This window comes from Eleutherodactylus coqui, chromosome 7 (genome assembly GCF_035609145.1).
Source record: "Eleutherodactylus coqui strain aEleCoq1 chromosome 7, aEleCoq1.hap1, whole genome shotgun sequence".
NCBI classification, from domain to species: Eukaryota; Metazoa; Chordata; class Amphibia; order Anura; family Eleutherodactylidae; genus Eleutherodactylus; species Eleutherodactylus coqui.
This window is the reverse complement of record NC_089843.1, coordinates 47,258,251-47,285,336: the sequence shown is the minus strand read 5'-3', so window position 1 is coordinate 47,285,336 and position 27,086 is coordinate 47,258,251. Positions and strand designations below refer to the sequence as shown.

The 27,086-nt window shown below is 43.8% G+C and overlaps 1 protein-coding gene across 3 annotated transcripts in view; it reads left to right on the top strand.

Moving 5' to 3' along the window:
* RPIA (ribose 5-phosphate isomerase A) overlaps nt 1-21,608 on the top strand; it is a 48,438-nt gene extending 26,830 nt beyond the window's left edge. For all 3 annotated transcript variants that reach the window (XM_066572957.1, XM_066572959.1, XM_066572958.1), the window contains exons 8-10: nt 6,240-6,381; nt 7,575-7,674; nt 18,375-21,608. In XM_066572957.1, the coding sequence (XP_066429054.1) occupies nt 6,240-6,381; nt 7,575-7,674; nt 18,375-18,472 (340 nt within the window). In that variant the 3' untranslated portion in view covers nt 18,473-21,608. The remainder of the gene's footprint in view (nt 1-6,239; nt 6,382-7,574; nt 7,675-18,374) is intronic.
* The last annotated feature ends 5,478 nt before the right edge of the window (nt 21,609-27,086 follow it).

The window sequence follows — 27,086 nt, the reverse complement described above, 5'->3', positions numbered from 1 at the left end:
CATTATGTGGCATTTTCTGTATTCTCCTCCCAAAAAAGAAAAAAAAAAGAAAGAATTATACACAGCTCTGCATTTCACATTCTAGACCAGGAGATGGCAGCAAAGTACTGCGATTAGACTTTTTAACTTTTTTGTTGCTGAGAGCAATTCTGCCAGAATTCCACTGGGGGGGTGGAGTGTCTCCACTTGGCTAAATCGCATACCTAGAAGTTTTTTTTTTGTTTTTTTTTCTATTTTCTTTGGTTACTGTATATAGAAATGGCACCTAAATACTATCTTGTAACATTAAAGGGGTTGTACCAGAATTTCATGTTCTCTCCTGTCTGCAGGCTAGGGTATAACTTGCTGATTGGTGGGAGTCTCACCACTGAGACCCCTGTCGATCTCATGAATGGGTGTCCAGTGTCCCTTGTCCTCCTCATTGTGGGGTTACTGCACCCCCTGCAATAAGGAGGAGACTGAATGAAGCGCTGTTCACGCAACCGCACCAGCGATCCGTTCACTTACTATTGTCTGACTATTTGTCAGCCCCATTGAAATAAATGGAGTGTTCACTGCGCATGTGCGACTAGCCCTCCAATTATAGTGACGTCACTGTGGGAAGAGCGGGGGTCCCGTTCTTCAGTGGTGAGACCCCATCGATCAGCAAGTTATCCCTTATCCTGGTAGATGGGGGGATAACTTGAAATTCTGCTACAACCCCATCAATACATACTGGAAATAGAACTTTGTGTTCCGTGTGAAGGCAGCCTATTCGCTGGGGGCTTTCTGCAGTGGAAAACTGGCAGTAAATGGCAGCTAATCTGCAGCGGCAAAATTTTCCCCTGAATGGTGTGGATTTGTGCTGAGGGTTTTAGCCTTTTGTGTTAGTTTTCCACTGAGAATACTATTGATGAGCTATCCTTAGGATAGGCCATCAATAGTTGATCGGCCGGGGTCCTGAGCGATGGACCCCGGCCAATCAGCTGAGCAGGCGCAAGCTCTCAGCACCGCAAATACACAGAGGTCGGAGCGGAAGCAGTGGAAGCCTCCGCACCGACCTCTGTGTAGTGGCCGGCGCTTGTAACTGCAGGCACGGCTCTCATTGAAATCAACGCATACTGTGCCTGCAATTATAAGCGCCGACCGCTACACAGAGGTTGGCACAGAGACTGCAGCCGCTCCCCCTCCAACCTCTGTGTATTTGCGGTGCTGACAGCATGCGCCCGCTCTGCTGATTGGTAAGGGTCCGGAGCGACGGACCCCAGCCAGTCAGCTATTGATGACCTATCCTGATAAGTCCTCAGTAGTATTCTCCCTGGAAAACCCCTTTAACATGCCGCAGATTTACAATTAAATTCAATTTTGCAAAGAATGTTTTCAGCACCTTAGGGGGCGAGATTTCTTTAACTGTCCCCCACAAGGCTTGTGCTGTGAATGCGGTGGGCTTCCAGCAGCGAATCACGCTGTAGAAATTCCTCAGCATTTGTGGTCTGCATGAAGGCCGCCTCGGGCACACTGGCTAGGGATCGCCGGGACCGTTCCTGCTGTCTTGGATGAGGAAATGTTGCATATTTTAGTAGTAGTTAAAACACAACTCTGCATTTCACATTCTCCACCAGCAGATGGCAGCAAAGTACTGCGATTAGACTTTTTACTTACTTTTTTTGTTGCTGATAGCAGTTCTACCAGAATTCCACTGGGGGGCGGTGTGTCTCCACTTGGCTGAATCACTTACCCAGAAGAATATTAGTCACCGTGGCAGAAAAGTCCTTGCATAAGTAGAATAGTTTCACTGAAAAGAACTATACTTAAAATATAACCTTTATTATAATAAACCTGTCTTGGCGTGTGCGCATATAAAGAATACTCAAAACACAAGAATCTGTGTGTATAATAACCCAAATCTAATCCAACATAAGAGAGAGCAATATATTGTGCCACTCAGTTAATTTATTTTGCTGGTCAGTAAACCATACCAGGAGAAGTGGCTACAGGAGTAACGGGAGTAGTATAGCCCTGATTATACTCCATGCGGAGAACTAGTGTCTAACCTGCGCCAATTAACCTGTCTCATTAAAGTCTATTCTCCACACAGACCCCTTATGTGGTTATTTAGCTCTATGGTCAACTACAAGATTCTCTCTTAAGGCCCATTTACACAGGAAGGGTGTCGGGCAAACTCATCCCTGTATCCCCGCGCTCCTGCACAGGAGCTGGGAGACCTGGGTCACACACAGAGCGGCCAGTAGGGGGCAGGCAGTGCAGGAGATTTCTCTCCCCTGGCTCCCCCGCCCCTCTCCATTTGAGATAACACAGCGGCCGATCGCTATTGAACAGCACTTAACATCTTTTATGCTGCATAAACCATGAGCTCATCATTCAGTTTAAACAGCCGCTGTTCCATAGTGTGTCCCTCCCCCATCTTCCTCACTGAATGAAGCTGGTTATACAAACCATCGTTGGCTTGTTAGCTTGTCGTTCGGTGTAACCAGCGCTCGTTCAGTCCCTCTCATTCACTTATACAGGGACTGAATGATGAGCCGACGATGCCCTGGCCTGACTAAGCAGGCTGCACCAGAGCGCATGAGCGAGTGATGACGTCACTTGTCTAAGCAGGCTGCACCAGAGCGAATGAGCGAGTGATGACGTCACTTACTTGTTCAAATTGGAGAAAGCGAGTGTGATTGTGAGTATAATTGAACTAAGTGTTTAACCCCTTAAATACGCGGCCCCTTATTTTTCCATAGTATTTTTCAGGGATACTATTTAAAGCACTATATCATATACTGAAAAAACTTTTAAAAGGTTGTATGTGGAGTGAAATGGGAAAAAAACGTGCAAAATTCTATGGGGGTGGGCGTGGGCAATTTATTTTCGACAGCGTACACACTGCAGCAAAAATAACATAACTTTCTATGGGTCATTACGATGTCGAATATATATATATATATATATATATATATATATATATATATATATATATATATATATATCTCATATACACTCGAGTATAAGCCGAGTTTTTCAGCAAATTTTTTTGTGCTGAAAAAGTCCCCTTCGCTTATACTTAAGACAGCAAGCTGCTTTAGAATTCTCCCGCCTCGGTTTTCTCATTCCCCGCCGCCAATGCTGTGATTGGATCGAGCGCCGGCCAATCACAGCCGGAGCTCGATCATTCACAGGGCTGACGGCGAGGGTTTGAAAGCCGAGCAGGGAGATGGCAGCAGGTAGAATTCTAATGCAGCGGCAAGCTGCTTTAGAATTCCCCCCTGCTGTCATCTCCCTGCTCGACTTTCAAATTCCCTGCTGTCAGCACTGTGAAAGGAAGCGCTGTGATTGGATCAAGCGCTGGCCAATCACAGCCGGCATTTGATCATTCACAGCCTTCCACAGGGCTGAGCCGAGCAGTGAGGACAGCGGGGAGGATTCTAGCAGCTGGCCGCACCGCCGTCAGGAACACAGACGCCGACTGGGAGGTGAGTATGGAGTTGTTTTTTTTTTTGTTTTGTTTTTTCTTTTTACCCAGCTTCTACTCGAGTCAAAAAGTTTTTTTTACCTTTTTTTTTTTTTTTTTTGTGGTAAAACACATTGACTCGGCTTATACTTGGGTCGGCTAATACTCGAGTATATACAGTATATAGTTTTGTGCATCTTTGGGAAAAAATAAATTATTTTCTGCTGTCATCTTCTGAACACCATACCTTTTTTTTATTTTTCCGTCAACATAGTTGTGCGAGGGCTCATTTTTGTTTTGTAGGATCTCCCGTAGTTTTATATTGGTACAATTTAAAAAAAAATAATTTTTTTTACATTTTTTTTTTTACAGTACATAAGACCTTTTTGATCGCTTTTTATTACATTTTGTACTTTTTGCTGCATTTTGAGACTGGGTGACCAAAAAAAGCACAATTCTGGAGGCGTTAACTTTTTTTAACTTTTTTTTTTTTTCTGATTATGTTCCCTGTTCAGGGTAAATAATGTCATACTTTGATAGATTGGACTGTTATGGAGGCAGCAGTACCAAACGTGTTTTTTTTTTTATTTTATTTATTTATTTTTTAATTTTTTTTAAATATTATAAACATGACAAAAGGATTTTTTTTAACTGATTCCCCTTTTTTTTTATTTATTTAAACTGTCTCTCCGTTTGGCTACAGTAGAAGTGACCAGGTCAGGAAACAGTTGGTAATTGTGGCCTTTCAATAGTAATTTTGTAGATCAGTCCGCCCGAAGAAGCTTTTCTGGGGTGCGATGGAAATGAAGCTTGAGAACAATGTCTTTTGGGGAACCGTTAGCATTATGTGCATACAAGGCCCTATGGACTCTGTTTATTTCTAGTCTTTCAATTGGTATATTAGGGCAAAGTTCCTGAAGTAGGGCTGTTATGGTTGGCTGACTCAGGCCTCGTATACGTTGGTCATCTCTACAGGCCTGATTTTCAACATCTTCCAGTTTAAGTGGGAACTGAATTTCTTTGTGTAATTCTTCTTCTTTCTCATGGGATTCTAGTACAGTTGTGGTGGTGGCCATGTGGTCAAGGGCTGCTGACCTTTGTCCTAGCTCACCGATTCATTTAGTACGTTTGGCGGTCATCTTGGCTGATGGTTTTGAGAGTTGTTCTTGTAATGGTGTTGGCATTTGGGTCTGGAATCCGGATGAGAAGTGTTGTAGATTCAAGCGGGTTAGGACTCGGTGGGGTCGAATTTAAAGAGAGAGAAGGATTTTCGTTAGATGAACGAGGGGAATCCTCCAGGGATTTGGCGTAGGTAAGGCTATTTGGATGTTTGTTTAGTGGTAGCGCAGGAGCATTGGTTATATTCTCCGGACTCGTGTTTTCTAAGTGGCCTGTCTAAGAGTGGAGGAGGGTTGGGTAGGAGGAAAGGGCTCTTCCAATAAATATCCTCTGCAAGACGCTCGTTGCAGGCACAACTTCACCAGGATGTCCTAATCCTATGTGGGTCGTGTAGCCGTCAAAGTTGATGATGTCAATTAGTTAATTCTAAAACGAGAATAGTTCATCAAGTATCAGATGAATAGTATTGTCTGGATGGTAGCCGTGTCTACATGTTGTTCGATGGGCTAGTAGATAATGACTCAATGCTGGACATGGTAGCATATGGGGTGCAGATAAAACCTTACTGTAGGGAGTTTATGGTAGTGCCTCATTATTAGTCCTATTAGATCAGGTTTGTGTAGTTGGTGTAGTGGAGCATGAAAAGTAACAACAATCTGAGTGAGTCACACGTTTCTACAACAGATATCCTTTGGGTTTGGATAAGGAGCCCGTGGATCAGACCTAGATCATAGGGGGCACTCCACCATATAATTCTGCAGTGACCTCTTGCTCCAAACAGCCCTGCTTGCTGTAAATGAGACCTGTGAGAAATGATCTCCCGAGGACCTAGTGATCTGCCTCTCAGGCAGCAAAGATGGTGGCCACCAACCTTTTATACCGATGGTGCCTGGGAAGTGCACATGGATCGTGGTGGGGCATGGGCTGCCGAAGGAGCCTGCAGTATGTGCATCCCAATGTCCAGAGAGGGCCTTATCGGCTATTCGTCAGTCAGCAGTCCGATCTATGAAGTATGGAGAGCAGAGGCCTTGAGGTTTGCCCACCCGCTAGGCTGCAGGAGGGGGAAACCTGCTGAAGACTTACGCGGAATATGAGTCTTCTACTGGATTTCCCAGCCGTTCCCAAGCTGCGCAACGTCAAAGCAATAAGGAACCCCATGGACTACTTGGTGTGTGCATAGAACTAGAGGACTAGTCTTCTCATCCTATGCATGCCATGTAGTCCCCAGGACATATTAGAGCCGCAGCCTTGGCAGTGCATAGTTGGGAATGGCTGGAAAGGTAACTGTATGACCTGCATCCCCGAACTCAGTGTATCCGCTCCTGTGAGCCTGTAAATTTAGATTATGGGCTTATAGGAGCTGACAGGTTCTTATACAGGGGTTTTAAAGCTCTGCATTAAGAGAGAAGGAACCCAACCTCCTCAATGATCTAAATTAAGAAAATCCTTGGCAATTATTATGACTTTCAAAACAAAATCATCTTAAGAGATGGCGATGCACTTTAAGGATCACGGCCACCCTTACACTGTGTGACTTTGTATCTAGGAAGCAAACTAACAAGACACAACTATGAATCTTCTTCATTAAAATGTACCATCAGTTTACCTCCTTTTACCCCTTGTAATTCCTTGGCAGGTCTTCACTAGTTCCCCTAATCCAGGTATCTAATCTGTTTCTGAACAGGAAGGACTCCAAGAACTTTGGGGACCAATGGAAGAAGGGCATCCCTATAGAGGTTTTCCCTATGGCTTATGTTCCAGTGACTAAAACAATCCAGAAGAAATTTGGTGGTGTGGCCGAACTGAGGATGGCTGTCAGTAAAGCTGTGAGTTACTAAGGAGGAATGCAACAGATTCTGTTGCACTCATCTTCCCGACCAAATATAACTTGCAATACAGAATCTGAATGTTTTGTGTATTTCTGGCTGCGGGACCAGGTTGTCCCCCATCTACACTATTGTTATAGGATATGGGGAGTTTGTAGCTAAAATATACCATAACTCTCTAAAAACTTTTGACTTGCATTCGGGACATGCCAAAAGTTTTGATCTCCAGAGGTCCAGCTGCTGAGACCCTACAGATTGCTAGAATGAGCCAGCTGAAGTGCTTCTCTGGGCCATCCTCAGCTAGCGAGCCATGTCAGAGCTCAGATAAATGCTTCAGATGGCTCGTTCTTGTAATTGGTGGGGACTAGGCAGCTGGATCCCAGCGATCAAAACTTTTGTCATGTGACTGGTCAAATGTTTTTAGAAAGCACAATTCTGCCTCAGTTGGTTTCTTTTAAATGTTTTAACGAATAGCCAAGTTTATAACCACATGTGGTGTTTGTATACAGTCGTCTTCGCTCCTCGACATCCGAAAACAGGAACGGTTTCTGATAGTCCAAGAACAAGGAGGCTGCTTAATGGAAAAAGAATTGAGGATCCCTATTTCATATAGGAATCCTTAATTCTGTAATCCTTAGATGCCCAGCATTTCATATCTTTGGCACTTCTACTGGATTTTCCAGACTTTCAGGCTTTGGACAATTGGACTTTAAAGCCCTTAACTATATAATAAAGTCATTAACTTTGGTGAACTGGAACTCCGACTCTAAATATCTCAAGTTTTAGGTCCAAAATTCAGTTGTGTTTTTAAACTCACTCTGCATCCTTAAAATCACCCGCTTCCCTCACAAAGCTATATCATTCTAGCTGTCTGCACTACCACTAATTGGGCCTATAGGAACAGTATATCTGTATGCAGTAAGCTCCCTCTAGTGGTGGCTGCAGGCAGCTAGAATTCTCTGGCCGTGTGAAGCGATGTGAGGAATTTGATGCTCTGTAATCAGAAATTAGAGCACTGACCACTTAAAGATATATTATGAAAGTAATTGGACCAGCAGCTGGTTTGTCCATCTCGGCCCCGGGCTGCTGTCAGGAGAAGCTATCTGACTCAGCCAATGCCTTTTATATAAAATGAATGAATTGGATTTTATACCATTTGCTTCTTGTGACTGGTTAACTTTTCCTTCCTCTAGGGCCCAGTGGTGACTGATAACGGGAACTTTCTGCTTGACTGGAAGTTTGATAAACCTCACGATTGGACAGCGGTTAATACGGCGATCAAAATGATTCCAGGTGGGTCTGATGTTTGTAGGTAGTTTTGTTGCACATTAGTGTTTCTGGACCAAGATCAGAAGAATTTTCCCAAACTAATTGGGATGTAGGTATGTATGCAGATCAGTGGTGGACACTTTACAGCTCCCCCTCCTGACGTGTTTTAGAGGGGACATAATTATTTTGGCCACTCATCCAGAACAGCAGACTAGTGGAGGGGACTACAGCCTTGCATAGGGTTGCATTCTACATAGGAGGGGTGGAGGTGGTGGTGGGGGCATTTTGATTTGGAGCAATAGGCTGGCACCTATATGGCCATCATGTGGCTGCACTGGGAACTATGTGGTATGTAGAGGCTTGTAGTCATTGTTGTATGCTATGCTCAGCATTCTGTAGCTGGCATTTTTGGAGTGGTATGAGGAGTCTTAGAATTCAGCAGAATGCCGTATTCTTACATTCGTCCATTTCCACATCTCCTGTTTACCATAATGGAAACATCCATGTGCAGCTCAACCAGTTCTAGTGTTCTTCTTCTTGGTGGTCTTTGGTCTGGCAGTGGTGGTCCTGTAATGCTGTGGCCCATATCTCCTGGGACCCAATAAGTTGACTGATACGAGCTGTATGATCTATTAGGAGTTTGGATGTAGCTGCTGACGTCTCACAGTGGGGCTACTACTAGTCATCAAGACTCATTTCATTGTTTCTCATCATGGAGTCTTCTCTGGAGTGTGATGACTTGGTCCAGGACCTTCAAAGTCTGAGTCTCAACCCCACTGAGTGTTCTCGGCAATGGGCTGGATGTGGCAGTATGATTGCCAGATTGGAGTCAGGAAAGAGGTTTTTTTTTACCTTTTTAAATGAGGAAAATTGGCTTCTACCTCATATGGCTTTTTTTGCCTTCCTCTGGGTCAACATTGGGGGGTGGTTATAGGCTGAACAGGATGGGCTATGATACTATGTTAGTATGACTATAAATGCAAGTACAGCAGCTGCATTAACCCCTTATATCACCCTCCCTGCTGTACTGAAATTGTGCGCACCGGCTAAGGATCACCCGGACTGTTCCTGCTATCTTGGATGAGTGGATGCTGCATATTATAGTAGTAGTTGAATTCTACACAACTCTGCATTTCACATTCTAGACCAGGAGATGGCAGCAAAGTTGACTGTGGAACTCTCTGTCTGAGGAAGTGGTGATGGCAAAATCCATAGAGGAGTTTAAAAGGGGACTTGATGTCTTTCTGGAGCGGAAGGATATTATAGGCTATAAATCTTAGGTTAATTGTTAATCCGGTATACAGGCAGGTAGGAACTATTAGGGGTTGATCCAGGGAACAGTCTGATTGCCATTAGGGAGTCGGGAAGGAATTTTTTCCCCAAAAGGGCTTTGGGTTTTTTTTGCCTTCCTCTGGATCAACACAGGAGGATAGACAGGCTGAACTAGATGGACATTGTCTTTATTCGGCCTAACGAACTATGTTACTATGTTACTGCGATTAGACTTTTTTACTTTTTTGTTGTTGATTGCAATTCAACCAGAATTCCACTGGGGGGCGGAGCGCCTCCACTTGGCTGAGTCACATACCCAGAATAATCAAAAGATTGTTTTATGTTCTTTTTTTTTTTTTGGTTACTGTATATACCAGGTTTCCCTGAAAATAAGACAGCATGATTTTCCAGAATTTTTGAGGATGCAAAATGATTTTTCAGGCTTTTTGAGCATGCTTGAAATATAAGCCCTGCTAACAGTTAATTAAAAAAGTCCATTTAAATAGTGTCCACGCAGCTATACATGTAAAAAAGTTAAACCTTTTTGAACAAAAATTAATATAAGACACTGTTTTATTTCTGGGGAAACACGGTTGTATTTAGGTGCCATTTCTATCTTACTTGTAACATTAAAGGGGTTGTACCAGAATTTCATGTTCTCTCCTGTCTATAGGCTAGGGTATATCTTGCTGATCGGTGGGAGTCTCACCACTGAGACCCCTGTCAATCTCAAGGACAGATGTCCTGTGTCCCCTGTTGTGGGGTTACTGCACCCCCTGCAACGAGGAGGAGACTGAATGAAGTGCTGGTCACACAACCGCACCAGCACTCCATTCACTTAGTATTGGACTGTAGCTAGCGCTCCAATTATAGTGACCCCACTGCGGGAGGAGGAACGGGAGTCCTGTTCTCAAGATCAGTGGTGAGACCCCCATCGATCAGCAGGTAGATGGGGGAATAACTTGAAATTCTGGTGCAACCCCCTTTTAATACATACTGGAACTGGAACTTTGTGTTCCGTGTGAAGGCAGCCTATTCGCTGGGGATTTCTGCAGTGGAAAATTGGCAGTAAATGGCAGCTAATCTGCAGCGGCCAAATTTTCCCCTAAATGGTGTGGATTTTGCTGCGGGTTTTAGCCTTTGTGTTACAGTTTTCCACTGAGAATACGATCAGTGACCTATTATTAAGATAGGTCATCAATAGTTGATCAGCTTGGGTCTGTCGCTCGGGACCCCAACCGATCAGCTGAGCGGGTGCATGCTGTCAGCACCGCAAATACACAGCGGAAGCCTCCACACCAACCTCCCATGTAGTTACCGCTACTTGTAACTGCAGGCATGGCTCTTATTGAAATCGGCGCGCGCTGTGCCCGTGGTTACAAGCGCCGGCTACCACACAGAGGTCTGTGCGCAGGCGTCCGCTGTGCATTTGCGGCGCTGACAGCATGCGCCCGCTCTGCTGATCGGTTAGGGTCCCGAGCGGCGGACGCCAGCTGATCAACTATTAATGACCTATTTTGAGGAGAAGTCATCAATAATATTTCACTGAAAAACCGCTTCCTGCACAAATTCACAGGGAAATAAAGCATGATGCGTCAGATTTTGCTCGACTGATGACAAGGAAAAAAAAACGCGCCGCTATTTTCTCTAATAGGCGGGATTCACACAGGTGTATTTGCCCATGACAAACACAAAAAATGGGTTCGTTTTTATGTGTGCACATTTGGTTTTTTTTTGTGTATTTGCGCAGAATAAGAACACCTCTTGACCTCCATTAGACTAATTAGCCATTTTAATGGCTGGGAGCTTCGGTGCATATTTTTATTATTTTTGCGCACACAAATGCACACGACTTGCTCTCACAAAAACTACAATAAAAAACCCAGTTGCGCAAAAACGGCCCATGTGCAGCTCCCCTTAGTCTGAGATTTCTGCTGAGGTTTTAGAGGTGGTATCCATGTTTGATTCTGCTGTGTACATACTCATGGGCTGCAGAATGTTAATGGCATCTGGATTCCGTAGGGGGATACACGGGCAGGTTGGTCACTGTTGCTTTGCCCATATGTGTGAAGGTAAGCAAAGTATAGTTTAGTGATCTTTTCCTTTTAAGGAGTGTTTCCTTAAAGGGATTTTCTGGGCAAGTACTACTAATGACTTCTTCTCAGGTCATCTATAGTTGATCGGCTGGGGTCTGCCGCTCTGGATCCCAACTGATTAGCTGCTCCGGGGCCCATTGTCACAGGCAAAATACACCTGGTGCTGTGTGGAAGCAGAGGACTCCGATCCCTGTGTAGTGGTCACTACTGGCAATTGCAGGCAGTAACTTCAATGAGAGCTGCACTTGTAATTACCAGCATCGGACACTGCGTGGGTCGGAGCAATCTGCTTCTACTCCATTTCCTGTGTCTTTTGCCTATGACAACGTGCACTGGAGCAACTGATTGGTTGTCGTCCTGAGTGACGAACCACTGTCAATCAACGATTGATGACCGATCCTGAGAAGTCCTCAGTAGTATTACCCATTTAAGAGAGAAAAAATGTACAACGACCTAACTCACAGAAAAAGAAGCCACATATGCATCACCTGATACACTGCAGGGCAGCTCAGTCACCATATACTCTAGTAGCATGTAAAAAGCCTGTAGCCCGGAAAGGCTCTCATACATACACTATATTTCCACCAGCGACACCTCGTCACCAAGGACATCTGGAACAGCCAAGGGAATAGAATACCTCGGTCAGAACAGCAAATGGCCGGGAGAAAGAAAATTCAATATGTGATCAAATAGTAATAAAGAGGCACTTGCCGTACTTGGGGGTTCCGGGACCGCCTGAAAGTCCCCTAGTATCCAGATTCACCAAGAGAGCGGTCACCAGCCAGTATTGTTTCCTGATTCGTGTGGTATGGAGTAAAGCTTAGAGGGGTCCTAAGTGCCTTCATATTGCTTCTATATCTGTACTTGGAGCGCTGGAACTTCTTTTTCTCTCTTGGCTATTAGCTGTGAGGACTTGGAGGATGACGGGACCACCGCCTGGATGTGGCTATAACCCCCAATACTGTATAATGGTCATTACTGAAGGGAGGAAACCCGGGGCAGTGCACTGTCTAAAGAGACCTGTCATATATTAGACCAAGGGCGTCAAACTGAAGGCCTGTAGGTCGACTATCGTTTGTCTTCTTCCACTTGCATGGTACAACATACGTTATTGGTATATTATAAATTCTGTAATCCAGCCATAACCTCTGACCGTGACTGAAGGAGCAGTCGTACCGCGCACAGGGGGAAGAGAAGAAATGATGGGCGGCTGAGTTTGACTCCATCTAATAGCCTAATTATTCGATTATGTCCACATGGTGAGTCTGGCATCAGATTTAACGTGGCATCTGCTTCGATTCCACATGTACTCCACGCCCCGAAGTGCTTGACGTGTACTAATGCTAGTCTGCGCTATAGTCTACCAGTCCACCTGTGGAAAGAAAGAGAGGTGACCGGCCCTTTCTGGCACAGATTTGCAACATTGAAAAAGGCAGAATCGGTGTGCGGATCCGCAGTAGCTGCAAGTGGAAATCCGTGGTTCAGCTGCAGACTTGGAGGTGGAATCCATGCCGAAAAAATTCAACCCAGATTTCCATTTATTCCATACCCTTCCGTGGAGTGGGCGGAGGATGCAGTCTAAAGTCTGACTTGGGACACGCAGGACTCCAGCCACGCCATTGACCTTACCCCTTTAACCTCCTGAGTGGCGGTGGGCACAACAGGGTGGTAAGAAACCCAAGGCTGTTTTTTAAATGGGCCAATCATTTAAGTTCAACTAATTTTGAGGTGGCATTCCAAGAGCCATAACTTCTTCATTTTTCCATTGACACGGCCATATGAGGGCTTGTTTTTTGCAGGACAAATTGTACTTTTTGATGGCATCATTTTTGGGTATATATAATGTATTGCATAACTTTTGTAAAAAGATTTGTAGGGAGATTTGGGGGGAAAAAAGAAATTCTGCCATGTGTTTTTTGGATTCCATTTTTACGGCGTTCAGCATGCAGAATAAATAGTGTGATAACATTATTCTCTGAGTCAGCACGATTCCGGCGATACCGAGTTTATACAGTGTTTTTTGTTTTTTTTAGGTTTTGCTATTTTTGTACATTTAAAACCTTTTTTTTCTTAAAGGTTTGCTTTTGTGTCAGCACATTCCAAGAGCCGTATTAATTTTTTTCCATTGCCGGAGCTCTAGAAGGACGTGTTTTTTGCGGGATGAACTCCAGTCATCATTTATCTAATTTATTGGAACATGTAACATTTTAATCGCTTTTTATTCTGTTTTTTTTCTAGTAGCAAGATTAGCAAAATCTGTAATTCTGGCATGTTTTTTCTTTTTCTTTTTCACTGCATTCTCTGAGCAGTATAAAAAATATATTAAAGTAATTCTACAGGCCAGTACAATTATGGCAATACCAAATTGTAATAGTTTTTTTTTTCTTTTTCGCTACTTTTTCAGTTTGAAAAATATATATATTTTTATCACTGCATTCAGAGACCCCCTAGCATTTTAATTTAGTTATCAACAGAGCTGTGTAAGGGTTATTATTTTGCGGGATGAGCTGTACTTTCATTAGTATCATTTATTGATCTGTGCAGAATTTTGATCACTGTCTATTCCGTTTTTCTTGTATGGTGAGATAGGCTTCCCGCTCCAGGATGTACCTTTACGTCCTGCAGCGTCTGGGTGTATATGAAGAGAGATCGCGGCGCAACCTCTCTTCATACAGCGCGGAGGTCAGCTGTTTATTACAGCAGACACCCGTGGGCAACAACTGCAATCATACAGCATTATGTCATACTGCAGGAGTGATCAAAGCATCGCTAGTTGTGGTCCCCCGGGGGAGCATAAAAGTTTATTGATCTTTTTTTTTTTACTTTTTTTTTAATTTGTTTTTAAAAAAAAGTTTGTCACCCCCCCCCCCCTTTGCCATATCTGTAATAAATCTAAATCCTAAAATAAGAATACATATTTGGTATCGTCGCATCCATAAAAGTCTGATCTATCAAAGCAGCACATCATTTACACCGCACAGTGAACTTCGTCCGAAAAAAAATAAAGAACACCACAAATGCACTTTTTCAGTCACCCTGTCTCCCAGAAAAAATGCAATAAAAAGCGATCAAAAAGTCGTATGTATTCTGAATTAGCGCTATCGTAAACTACAGGACATCCCGCAAAAAATGAGCCCTTGCTCAAGTAAGTTGACGGAAAAATAAAGTTATTGCGAGCAGAAAATGGCGGCAGAAAATAATTGAAAAATTTAAATGTCTTTGAAAAAAAAATACAAGTACTACAGCAAAAAAAATAAACTATACACGTTTGGTATTGTAGCAATCGTACTGACCCATAGAATAAAGTTATCATGTCATTTTTGTTGCCGTTTGTGCGCTGTAGAAACAAGACGCACTGAAAGATGGCGGAATGTCGTTTTGTTTTTTCATTTTACTCAACTTAGATTTTTGTAAAGGTTTTTCAGTACATTATATGGTACATTAAATAGCACCATTGAAAAGTACAACTTGTCCTGCAAAAAACAAGCCCTCATACAGCGACGGATAAATAAAGGAGTTGCGATTTTTTTTTTTTTTTTTTTAAACGGGGGAGGAAAAAAAGAAATGGGTGGGGGGGAGAAAAAAAGGGGCTGCGTCATTAAAGGGTTAAATAATGTACTAACTTCCTCCTCTGGTTCATTACGACTCACGGATACCACATGTGTAATATTTGTTTTTAATTTTTTACTAAGTAAAGGAAGACATGTGTTTTTTAGTTTTTTTTTTTTTTTTGTTTGTTTTTTTTTTTAAAATAATTTTACGTTTTGTTTTTTTACCTTTTAAAACTTTTGTCCTTTTAGGGGACTTCCACAGAGACCCATCAGGACCCCCTGATCACATTGCGGAGTCCGATGGTGTCAGCCCTTTACATGCTGTGGTCGCATAGACCGCGGCATGTAAAGAGCTGACACAGCAAAGATCGGAGGTTTTCTCCATTCTCTGCTGTGTTTTTATAAAGGTTTTATGGCTTTCCCTCCCCGAAAATCCTAAGGAGAACTCGTCGGGGTGAATCTACCCTTGCTATGTTCTTTCAGCTCGTTGTACAGGCAGATAAGATGTTATCTTAAACACCAACGGCCAAAACGGCGCCATTCGGTATGTTTGAAGACTCCCTTATACTCCTATTGTTAGTAGTAATGGGCGCTGCTGTGCTCGGGGACACGTGGAACAGGTGCAGCTCTCACAGTTGCCTTCATGAAACCGTCTCTAGTTTCTCTGACTAATACATGAACAGCCTGACCCGTACGCTCATGGAAACCGTAGTGAAAGCGCCACGTAGAAGATGATTGCAGATTGTGCTGAAGTCTAAGCCAAGCCGGCAAACTCCAATTTATGACCAGATACGAATTCTCCTGATTCTTCTGCGCTGGACTGGAGCTTTAATGGATTCCCCACTTCCAGACCCGTAACCCACCATCAGGTTTTAGCAGCTTTTTTGCATTCGCAATCCGGCCTGACCGCGTGTCTCCTGTCCCAGACTCCAGGCATCATAGTTTCGGGCAGGGACACGCGTCCGTCTGGTGGTGGTACCAGCCTTGGATGAATGTCCAAATAATGGAGGGATCACTGTCTCAGTGACATAACTCTATACGCTCCTCTCTGAGCGCTGGTTTACAGTTAGTATTGGGATATAATACGACGCCGATCCTTTCCAGTGTGAATTATACAACCATAATTGCATTTACAATTCTAATAGTCCTCTTGGAAACAGTCAGCAAGCTTATCTTCAAACAGCCTAACTTTGCTCCTATAAGGCAGCGGGATAGTTGGTTTTCTAAATCTGACTTCTGTACAGTGCAAGTATAAAGACCGCACATTGCCAGTCCATGTTCTGTGCAGACAGCAAGGCATGCTGGAAGATTTTAGCTCTGAAGTCCACAGAACTGTGAATGCAGCTGTGCACTAATACAAGTGTGGAAAGTGCTATATGATTTAAAGGGGTTAGAAAAATGTGGTGTGTTTTGTTTTGTTTTTTCTTCTAAAAACCGCACTACTCTTGTCTATGGATTGCATGTGGTATTGCAGCTTGGTCTCCCTTCAGCTGCAATACCGGGCAAAGCCCATAGACAAGAGTGGTGCTGTTTCTGTGAATTTTTTTTTTTTCGAATTCTAGATCACCCCCTATAAATCAGACAACTGGTTGTATTCTATAGGATCTGTGAATTTGACATATTGGTGAAAATAACACCAATTCTTTCTCCCGATCGATGACGGAAGCGCATATAGCTTTTTGTTCTTTACAAGCCACATCCTTTTTACACTAAGGCCTTAGTCAGACGGGGTTTTTTTCCCGCGATTTGCGGATCACATGACGGATGCGCATCCGCAAATCGCGTGACCGGTGCCCGAAAATCGCCCGAAAATCTGCTCCTAGCTGCGTTTCATTAGAAACGGGCCGGAGCTGTCCAGCGCATTGCATTCAATGGAGCCGGCAATACAGCCTGCTCCATTGAAAGCAATGCGCTGCGGGCGAGTGTGGGATGAATTGTCGGGAAGGGCTTAAATATATAAGCCCTTCCCTGCAATTTATCCAGAAAAGTGTTAAAATAAAAAATATATACATACTCACCTGCTCCCGGCAGTCGGAGTTCAGAGCGGCCGGCCTGAAGTGGGTGTGAGTCAGACCTGCCCCTGATTGGCTCAGCGCTGAGCCAATCAGGGGCAGGTCTGACTCACACCCCCTTCACACCCACTGCAGGCCGGCCGCACGGAACTCCGGCTGCCGGGAGCAGGTGAGTATATATATATTTTTTATTTTAACACATTTCTGGATGAATTGCAGGGAAGGGCTTATATATTTAAACCCTTCCTGACAATTCATCCCGCGCACGCCGGCAGCCCATTGCTTTCAATGGAGTCGGCTGCATTGCTGGCTCCATTGAATTCAATGGGCAAACATCATTCTTCTCTGCCACTTTGTCTTCTATATGTTCTCAATGGGGTCGGCGCTGCTGCCGCCGGCCCCATTGAGCGCATATAGAGAAGAGAACAGGAATCGCAGATAGGTGCGATCTGCGATTTCTGTTCTATAATTTATCGGACGAGCGCATAAAAAGCGCTCATGTGTCCGATACCATAATGGTTTTATAAAATCGCCGGACGCATGCGCATGCGCAAATCGCGGCAAAAAACACCCGTCTGACTAAGGCCTCAATCACACCTCTTTAATCCTTTCATAGTAATGATGCCCCACAGTGACTATTACTGGGTACATTGTTACTGTAAGGGAGTCAGATATCAGCTCTACAGATTAATAGTTATTACAGTGCAGTTACCTCCAGTGATCAGAGATGGATTCTCCTCTGATTTGGCGTTTTCTTTATCTGGCCCAGATCGCCATGAAGACTTTTTCAGACACTTCTCATCTCTGCATACTCTCCCCATTCTGCTGTTGCCCTCAATGAACCTCTGGTTATCAATATCCCCATAGTACTAATGTCCCCTTTATGGCATTCCAAAGTAATAATGCTCTTTCTGTGGTGTGGACATGCTAATAGATGCCCCCCCCGGCACCTGTTGGTCCCACTACGTTGTAGTGCTCCCCTCTGTGACTCTATAGTGCTTCCCTCTCTGGTCACAGTTACACTGCCCCCTCCACCGTACTCCTTTACAGAAATGCTCTTCATCAGGCAGCTGCTCTGTACTTCACACGCGGTCGCTGACTGCACACTGGTCTGTACACACACTGGACTCACACGGGAGCTGAGGCGAGAGGTCAGTCTGTGTATGTAGTTGTGTGCTATCAGTGGCCGGCAGCAGAGTATCAAATGCAGAGTGGTTATTGTACCGGTTGATGAGGAGCATTTCTGGTAGTTGGGCCTGGCAGTGTTTGACGGGACATACGGTAGGCCGGCCAGGAAGGCGGGACAGACTTCCACATTCTGGATTGTCCTATTGAATTCGGGACAGTTGGGAGGCCTAAAATTATAGAACTTTGGACTTCACGTACATTGATGTGCAAAGAAATCCTAGAACCTCATAACAAAACTCATAATGGGCCTTACTGCCGAGAGCCCTTCCACATGTACGATACCTTTTTATTGAGGTTACAGGGGTTTTCTAGGAATTAAGTATTAATGACTTAACCTCCCGATAGATCATCCATATCAGATCAGTAGGGCTCCTTCACCGGGCCTCCACCGATCAGCTATTTTTCTGAGCTGCTATTTGCTGGAAACCTTCAGCTCTGTAGACTAAGCGGTGGCTGGAATACTATAGCAGACTGTCTTCCGTTCAGGTGGGGAGCTCATACTGAACCTCACACGCCCTGCTTCTATGGTAGTTGCACAACTCTTACCTGGTGTTTCCTTCCATGCTCTTTCTAACCCTACTGACCTCCTATTTGCTTTCTTGCAGGTGTGGTGGACACCGGACTCTTCATTAACATGGCCGAAAGAGTCTACTTTGGCATGGAGGATGGAACTGTGTCTATCCGTGACAAGCCCCTACATTAGCCTCTAGAAAAACCCTTTGTGCCTTGCCCCCAGCCAATCATTTCCGTGCCAATTCTATATTTTTTGCTGCTTTCTGTCCTTTTTCTTTTTCTAGTTGAACTGTTTGTTCTTTTTCATATGACCCATTTTGCCTTGTTTTTTAGTGGTACGTTTATAATGTTTTATAAAAGGGATTCAAGTGGTACAAAACCATATTATAGCACCTGTGCCACATACTGTACATTAGAATAATACCTAGAACTGATGCCCTGTGTGATGCCAACCATTCTGTGGGCTAAAGTTGCCAAGCATACAGCCAATCATTGCACCACAGGCCAGTGACCTTATTGAGATACTTTGATATTTATGCAGTTTACTCCTGGTTAGTTGATGGGCTTCATGAATATTAGTCTACCCTCAAGAATGACTATATTTACTATGTATAGAGTCAATCTAAAGGTCAGGACTTCCCAATGACCATGGTAATCTCACCATGATGCCAACAAATGACCTTGCACTGTGTTGGGTTATCGGATAATCGCTTAGTTTAGCTGCTCTTTAAGGGGAACTCCACTTTTAATAACACAGTTCAGCTCTACATGACCTATGAAGAATGCTGCAAATCCTTAGTTTTGCCTATTTTTGTATGAGGCTAGGAGTTGATTCCTAGAGATGAGCGGCAGATTCACCTTGCCGGTATTTCCATAAATCCTGGCAGTCCTTTCTAGTAGAACTAAAATCTTTATTTTTATTGGTGCCTATTTTGCCCCGGGGGTTTAAAGGGGTTGTCTCACTTCTATCTGTTTTGCTACTAAAAGCAGACAGCTCAGTATATTGTGCACCTAGTGGCCCAGGTTGGTAATGCAGCCTAAATCCTGTTCAGTTAAATAGGACTCAACCTGCAGTACCAACCCAGGCCTCTGCGTGCGCAATGTACAGAGTTGTCTGCTTCCGGTAGCAAAATGGTTAGAGGTAGGATGACCCCTTTAAAGCATTGTCTGCCCAATTTTAAGGGCTCGGAATAGTATAAAATCTCTACTTCCTTGTCCTGCTCAACATGGATATGTGATTGCTGCCGCGGTGACCGGTTTACCCAGTTACCCCCCCCCACCCCCTCCCGCCCTTCCTCCAGCAGCCCATACCTTTAGGATGCAAGTTCAGAAACCTAACCTAGCCTTTCTACTGGAATTGGTGCCAGAACCATATGAGTAATTTGTATGGGGCTCCGGGGCCTATTAAACTACAATCCTAACTGCTGTTCCTGATTTGTAGCAAGCAAAGCTGCAAATGTTTTACTATTTACCAAACTTTACAAATAGCTCAACTTCATCAAGAACCTCCATTTTTCTATAGTCCGCCGCATGCTTTCAAACTACTTCTATTTGCCGTTGGTAGTGGTTTAACTCCACCCCCTCAGTCATGTGACCTGACAGTTGAGCCCTTACAGTGTACTTGTCATTCAAGCCCCCAAAATGAATTGGTTTGATGGTTGCTTCTGAATGATACTGAGAGATACGTTTTTGGCCAGTGCCCCTTACTGCATTTTCTGGTAACGGGAAACAAGCCTAATCCTGGCGCTACCTTTTTAGACGAGACTGGAGAAGAAAACCTCATGGGCCTCAATCTATACAAAACTGATAAAACAAAAGATTTATAGGATTTTTTAAATAATATTCCAATATTTTCTGTGTATGTGAAATATTGTAAAACGTCCATTATATTCCAATTTTTAAACCAATCTCTAAACAGACAGTATAATAAATCAGTACATTGTTCAACTCTTTTCCTATATTTTACAATGGTGCCATTGAGTTGAACCCTCTGTGATGATTTAGTGCAGTGAGGCTAGTTTCACATTACTTATTGGTGAATCCAGCGCTCGGTCCGTCCTGCACTTGGCAAACTGCATGGGAAACTGAAACCAGGTCAGAACCAGGATGGCACCATGGGGGTGAGTATATGAGAGAGCGAGTACTTTTCTATCCAATGTAAAAGACTGTCAGAGATGGATAATATGTGAAATGGAGACCAAAGAGGTCTCCACTTCACACATTCGTTCCCGTAGTTCCATCTTGGTTTCTATCTTCATGCAGCTTTCTGCATGGAATAAGCAGATCTGTGTTGGATTCACAAAAACCTCATGTAAAAACACACTTCAACTGCACTTGCTGGACTAATGTTAGTGCAGCTTATCTACTCCTTGGGGACCAGTCACCGTGCAGCACAATGGTTCCATGGGGCCCATAGTACGTGGATGGGCCCTATATAGTAAAATGGCCATTCAATGTTTATAGATCTAATAAAAGGGGTTATTCAGGATTAGAAAAACATGACTGATTTCTTCTCAAAAACCTCACCGCACTGGACAAGACCCGTGTAACTAGTGCAGGAGAAGGCTTCTAAATCTGCACTTTTTATTAACTTTGTGTCAAGGCGACCTGTGAAAAAGTTTTGATCAGCGGGTTTCCGGGTGCTGAGCCGCCCACTGATCACTGAAATGAAGAGGCTGCAGCGCCCACCAGAGTTCCTCTCTGCAGCTAAAGACAGGTGCATAATGTTCATAGTAGTCTATGCGTCCGTCTTCATCTGCCGGGAAGAGCCGACATGCAATGATAGCAGTCGAAAGGGTGCAGTGCTTGGGTAAGTGCTGCAGTCCCTTCATTTCAGTGGTCAGTAGGAGGCTCAGCACCCAGACCCCCATTGGTCAAAAGTTTTGACATGTCACACTGACATGTAGTTACTCTCTAACTATAAGCTTCTGTGCAGGGAATGCTGTGAGCTGCATGTAACTGAGTACACTCCTGTGAACGGCAGCTGTTACCCAATGGCTAACATTGGAAAGTCTTCATATAAAAAGTCTTCATGGCCCCAGTCTTGGTGTTGGGTCAGTTATGGATGATCCTGAGAGATATGGTACATTTTTGGCCAATGTCCCTTACTGCATCTTTTCCTCTTGATATGCTGTAAACACAGTCCTCTCCCGATTTAGGTTAGTCCAGGATAAATGAACCGCACTGAATGCACATTGCTGTAATAGTCATGATATGTTGCAGGAATCAAAACTTGAATATGAAGGCTGTAAGCTCATTTCTGGATCTTTCTATCAATGCAATGTATGATGTAATGCAATATTCCAAAAATAAAGACCTTAAAACTACATGAAACGTTGCCCCATATTTTTCTTGTGATTTGACGCTTGGTTTTCTAAACAAATGGCTTTTTGATCAAGGGAAATTCCACTTAGAATGAAAAATTGGCTATTAGATGGTGTTCCCCAGTGGCGTAGCTACAGCAATTGTGACAGTTCCTAAGCAAACGCACCCCAAAGTTCCCCCCTCACAGTTGCAGACTGCTTTGATTCAGTCACTAAGCCTCTCTGTCCCTATAGCATTAACTTCATTACATAGACCACCTGCACACCAGCAGATTTTTGCTGTTGAATCCACGGTGGCCGTCCACACCGCGAATCCGCAGCAAATACCGTCCATAGCATGCTATGGGAAATGGATTCTTCCTGCACACGAGTGGAAATCAATAGCGATTTCCACTCGTGGAGGAAAAGTCACAGCATACTTCATTTTTGCACAGATGGTTTCCATTAACCCCTTAACGACATGGCCTATTTTGGGCTTAAGGACGCAAGGATTTTTTTGGCGGATTTTCTTCTTGATTTATCAAAAGCCATAATTTTTTATTTTTCCATCGACACGGCCAAATAAGGGCTTGTTTTGTGCGTGGCGATCTGTAGTTTTTATCGGCGTCATTTTTGGGTACATTTGACTATATTGCAAAACTTTTTTTTTTTTTTTTATGATAGCAGGGAGAGAAAATGCATTAATTCTGATAGATATATATATATATATATATATATATATATATATATATATATATATATATATATATATATATATATATATATATATATATATATATATATATATATATATATAAATTTTTTTTTTTTTTTTTTTTTTTTTTTACAGCGTTAATCATGCAGCATAAATAACAATCCTTTTTTTTCTGCGGGTCGGTACGGTTACAACGATAACAAAATTCTTACTTTTTTTTTTTAGGTTTTTCCACTTTTCTGCAATAAAACCCCATTTTTTTGGATTTTTTTTTTTTTATTTATTTTTTTCTAAATCGCTGCATTCAAAGTCCTGTAACTTTTTTTTTTATTTTTTGATGTATGGAGCTCTGTGAGGGCTTATTATTTGCGAGACGAGCTGTAGTTTTTATTGGTACAATTTTGGGGTACATACGGCTTTTTTGATCACTTTTATTGCGTATTTAGTGAGGCAAAATGCTAAAAATTAGCATTTTGCCTCAGTTTTTTAGCTTTTTTTTTTTTTACGCTTTTTACTGTGCACAGTCAAAAGCATGTGCAACGTATTGTACGTGTCGTTACGGACGCGACAATACCAAATATGTGGGGGGGGGGGTTTAAATTTTTTTTTTTACCTTTTTTTCATGCTAATCGGAGAAAAAGCATAAAAAAAGTTTAACTTTTTTTTTACATTTTTTTTTTTAACTCATTTAAAAAAAAATTATTATTTTTTTACAACATTTGTGTCCCCCTGGGGGACTTTGACCACAGTTCTGCCCATCGCTGTGATGAAGCATGGCATGGGCACTGCCCTGCCATGCCTTATCGCTTACACAGCGATACCAGGCACTGGCAACAGGACGCCAGTGTCTGGCGTCCTGTTGCCATGGCGACAGGCCGGGCTCTCGCGATAACATCACGAGAGCCGGCCGAAGACACAGAGGGAGCGCACTCCCTCTGTGAACTCTTTCCCTGCCGCGATCTGCACGGGGCGGACGCATCTCCGATGCCCTCCCGCTGTTGCAGCGGGACGCCGGCTGTGACTGACAGCCGCCTCCCGCTGCGGGATATGTGATCCCGCGCTATCCCCAGGACGTAAGGTTATGCCCTGTTGCGGGAAGTACCCCGCTCCCAGGACGTAAACTTACGCCCTGAAGCGGGAAGGGGTTAAAGTCAATGAAAGCCGTTCAACCCATGGCCCGTCGGCAGTTTACATACTGGACAGATTACGGATTCCGTGGCATCGCCTAGCAATGGCGCGGGAAAAATAAACTTTTAAAGAAAAAAAATCTATAATGCGCATGTCCGATGGCGGCTCGCCGCAAACAACCGCAGTACAGAAAAAGAGAAAATACAGCTACGCAGGGTTTGTGGCCCAGGTGAGAGCCGGAACCCACATGTGAAATCTGGTTCTGCCGTGTGCAGGTGGCCTTAGTCTTGCTGACACTGCATACCATGCATAGGCCAGCTCCTCCCCCTGTCTCCTGCTGTCAGTATATGCTAAGAGCTGGAGACCTGGGAAGAGTTGGCCTGTGCATACTGTGTAGTCTTACTGTCAGGCGGCAACATGAAACTGGGTGAGGTAATGAAGTGGCTGGAGTTTTGGGGGCTATGGACTGCAGTGGGCACATTTATTTTATAGGTACTCTGTGACTTGGGTGGAGGTACAGAGGACTAAACATGTCTTGGGAGTTGTGTCGCTGATCCTTTTAAGAAACCAGAAATGCCCCTGGCTGCTTGAGTTACTGTATCTCAATAGGGTGCTTGAAGCCTAGCAATGCAATAGATAGTTCCAGACAAACGACAACTGGCAACCATGAGGCATAGTAGGGGGACGAAGTGCAGGCTAAGCTGAACTTTTGCACTGTGGCCCATCAGCCTTTAGCTACACAGTTACAGTACAGTAGCCCTACTGTTACCATATGGTTTCTAGACTGTAGCAACCTTTGACAATTATCTGATGACCTAGGTTCCCACAAAATTAAAGTGATTGTCTGGGTCTGAACTATTTCAAGATCGAGTAACACGAATTCTGCAAACCGTCACAACTCATCTGATGTGTTGGAAAAGGCTCAATCTGCACAAGCTGCAATTAAATTTTCTACTCTATTTGCTACACAAGTAGCCACCCAGTTCACCAATCATTTAACTGCTCAACCTATGTCTTTGCCTTCTGCTGCTGTTTCTGCCGCTGGGCCTCAGTTGCCATTACTCTCATGATATGTTGGAGACCCCAAGTCCTGCTGAGGTTTTTTGAATCCATTCCAGATTCATTTTGTACTTTATATCTGCACAATTTCCTACTGATCACGGTACAATTGCATTTATTATTTCTTTCTTTGGCAATCCCCTAACCTGGGCTACACCATTATGGGATTGCAAGGAGCCTGTGACCTCTGATCTAGAGACCTTCATAGCCACATTTCATACTGCAGTTGAGGAACCTGGCTGTGTTTCATCTGCTCTTCTGCGTTAACATAAAGGACCCATGACAGTTGGCCAGTATGTCATACAGTTTTGCACACTGGCTGCAGAATTAGAATGGAATGACCAGGCATTCCAGGCAGCATTGAGGACTCTTGAACCCATTTCTCATCATTATTGGTGGCCTACTATGGATAAAGACATAAGAGAATTGCATCAGCTTACTAAATCAGTTCCCAAAACAAGCCATTACATCTATATCCTGCCGATCTACTCCATCCTCTGCCCATTCCTCAGTCACCCTGGTCACACATTGCTATGGACTTTATTACTGATCTGCCTAATTCCTCTGGTAATTCAGTAATCTGGGTGATTGTTGATAGGTTCTCTACAGTGGCCCATTTCATCGCTGCCTGGTGTGCCCTCTGCACCTCATCTGGCACTTCTGGCTGTAGCACACATTTTCTGGTTACATGGACTTCCCCTTCATATTGTCTCTGATCATGGTGTACAGTTCACTTCCAAGTTCTGTAGTATGTTATGTCGTCTGATGGATGTGAAGTTAGACTTCTCTTCTGCTTACCATCCTCAGTCCAATAACCAGGTGGAACAAACTAATCAATCTTTAGAACTGAATGTTCATCATTTTGTTCGCTCCCAACAGGACAACTAGGCTGAGTTCTCTCATAATAATCATATTATCTAATCCTCTAAGTCTACGGCATTCTTCAGAGTTTATGCTCAGCATCCCGGTGTGCCTTTACCCATCTCTTTGTCCACATATGTGCCTGTTGTGAACCACTGTCACTAGAATTTTGGACCAGACCTAAGTGCTCTTTGTCATGCGCCTCATGATGCCTTCTTTTAAATTTGCACCCTGCTTCCTTGGTCTCTTCCAAATTGTAAATTAAGTCAACCCAGTGACATACAAGGTCCACCTGCCATCCCCCTGGAGAATTTCAAACTTGTTTCACATATCCCTCCAGAAGCCAATCCTGCTTAACGGATATGCACCACCTTCCACATCGTCTGCACCCTCCACTGTTGAAGACGAGAAATATGAAGTCAAAGAGATCTCAGACATCAAGAGGATAAGACGGAAACTGTTCTATTTGGTGGATTGGAAGGGATATGGCTCAGAGGAAAGATGGTGGTAACATCTGGAGAATATCAACGCGCCCCATTTAATCAATAAATTTTATTCTTCAAGAAGGAGGGGCCTAAGGAGGAACACTGTTACAGGACGACGCTGCTGGCCCTGCAGTCGGGCATCGCTGTTGTTCACGCTCTGCATGCCTTTCCTCTGCTCGCTCCCAGGCTTCTGCCCACGGGGCTCATGAATGGTCCTGCCCAGCTGTTTAAAGAGCCAGTACGCACTCCCATTACCTATCCTTCTTCAATACGGTTCCTACATTTGCTATAATAGGCAATCCCCCCTCCTTCCTTTGGGTGGTACGTGCTTAAGCAATTTGGTCACGTTCCTGCTAGTTGTGAAAAAGCCTAGTGTGTTCCTGGTTCTGACCCTCTGTCTGTATTTGACAATCCCGACTTCTGTACTCTGACTTTGATTCTGTATCCTGGATTCTGCTTTGTCTGCTGCCTGCCCTGACTATTAAGGCAGCTTCCAATAGACATATTTACGAGCTAAATATGCAGAGAATAGATTTCTATGGGTTCATTATATCATTCATTTTTTGCGTACGCAAAACAAAAACTTGGCATGCTGTATTTTAGTGCACATGGGACACCAAAGGCCCCATGGGTTCTACACGGGATGTGTAAATGTGCACCGAAAACCCGTGTACTTGTGCATTACAATGTGCAATTTCACAGAAAAAAGAACACTTCTGGAATTAATTAGGCTTCATAGCCTTGTAAATCATGGCATGGGTGTGTCCCGCACCCATGTGAAATTGTCCCCGACAGCGCAAAAAGTACAGTAAAATACGCAAAAACACAAGCAAAAGCACAACATTCATGTTCCAAATAAGTCGCCATAACTCATGCTTTTTAGCACATATGCCCATATGATGCTGGCCTTAGCCTTGATCTCATTCAGGTACCTGTGCTGCCATTTTGTCTATTTACTATGTGTCAGTTCAGACATTCAGGTACCTCGCCTTGGCCCAATGCAGCATCAGCAGCCACACAACTGTGATTATCCATATGGGTAACGGCCTGAGGACCTCGCAGCAAAGCTGGCATCCCACTTGGAGGAGTAAAGAATGAAGACTGGGGTTTCCGAGATGCTGCCACCTCGGTTAACCCACAGCCAAACCAGCGTGAGACAAGGCAGATCCACATCTACTTGTTAGACACAATGTATACAGAACTGTCAGCTTCCGGCTACATACGCACTGTCCGCGGACTGGATAGCAGCTGATC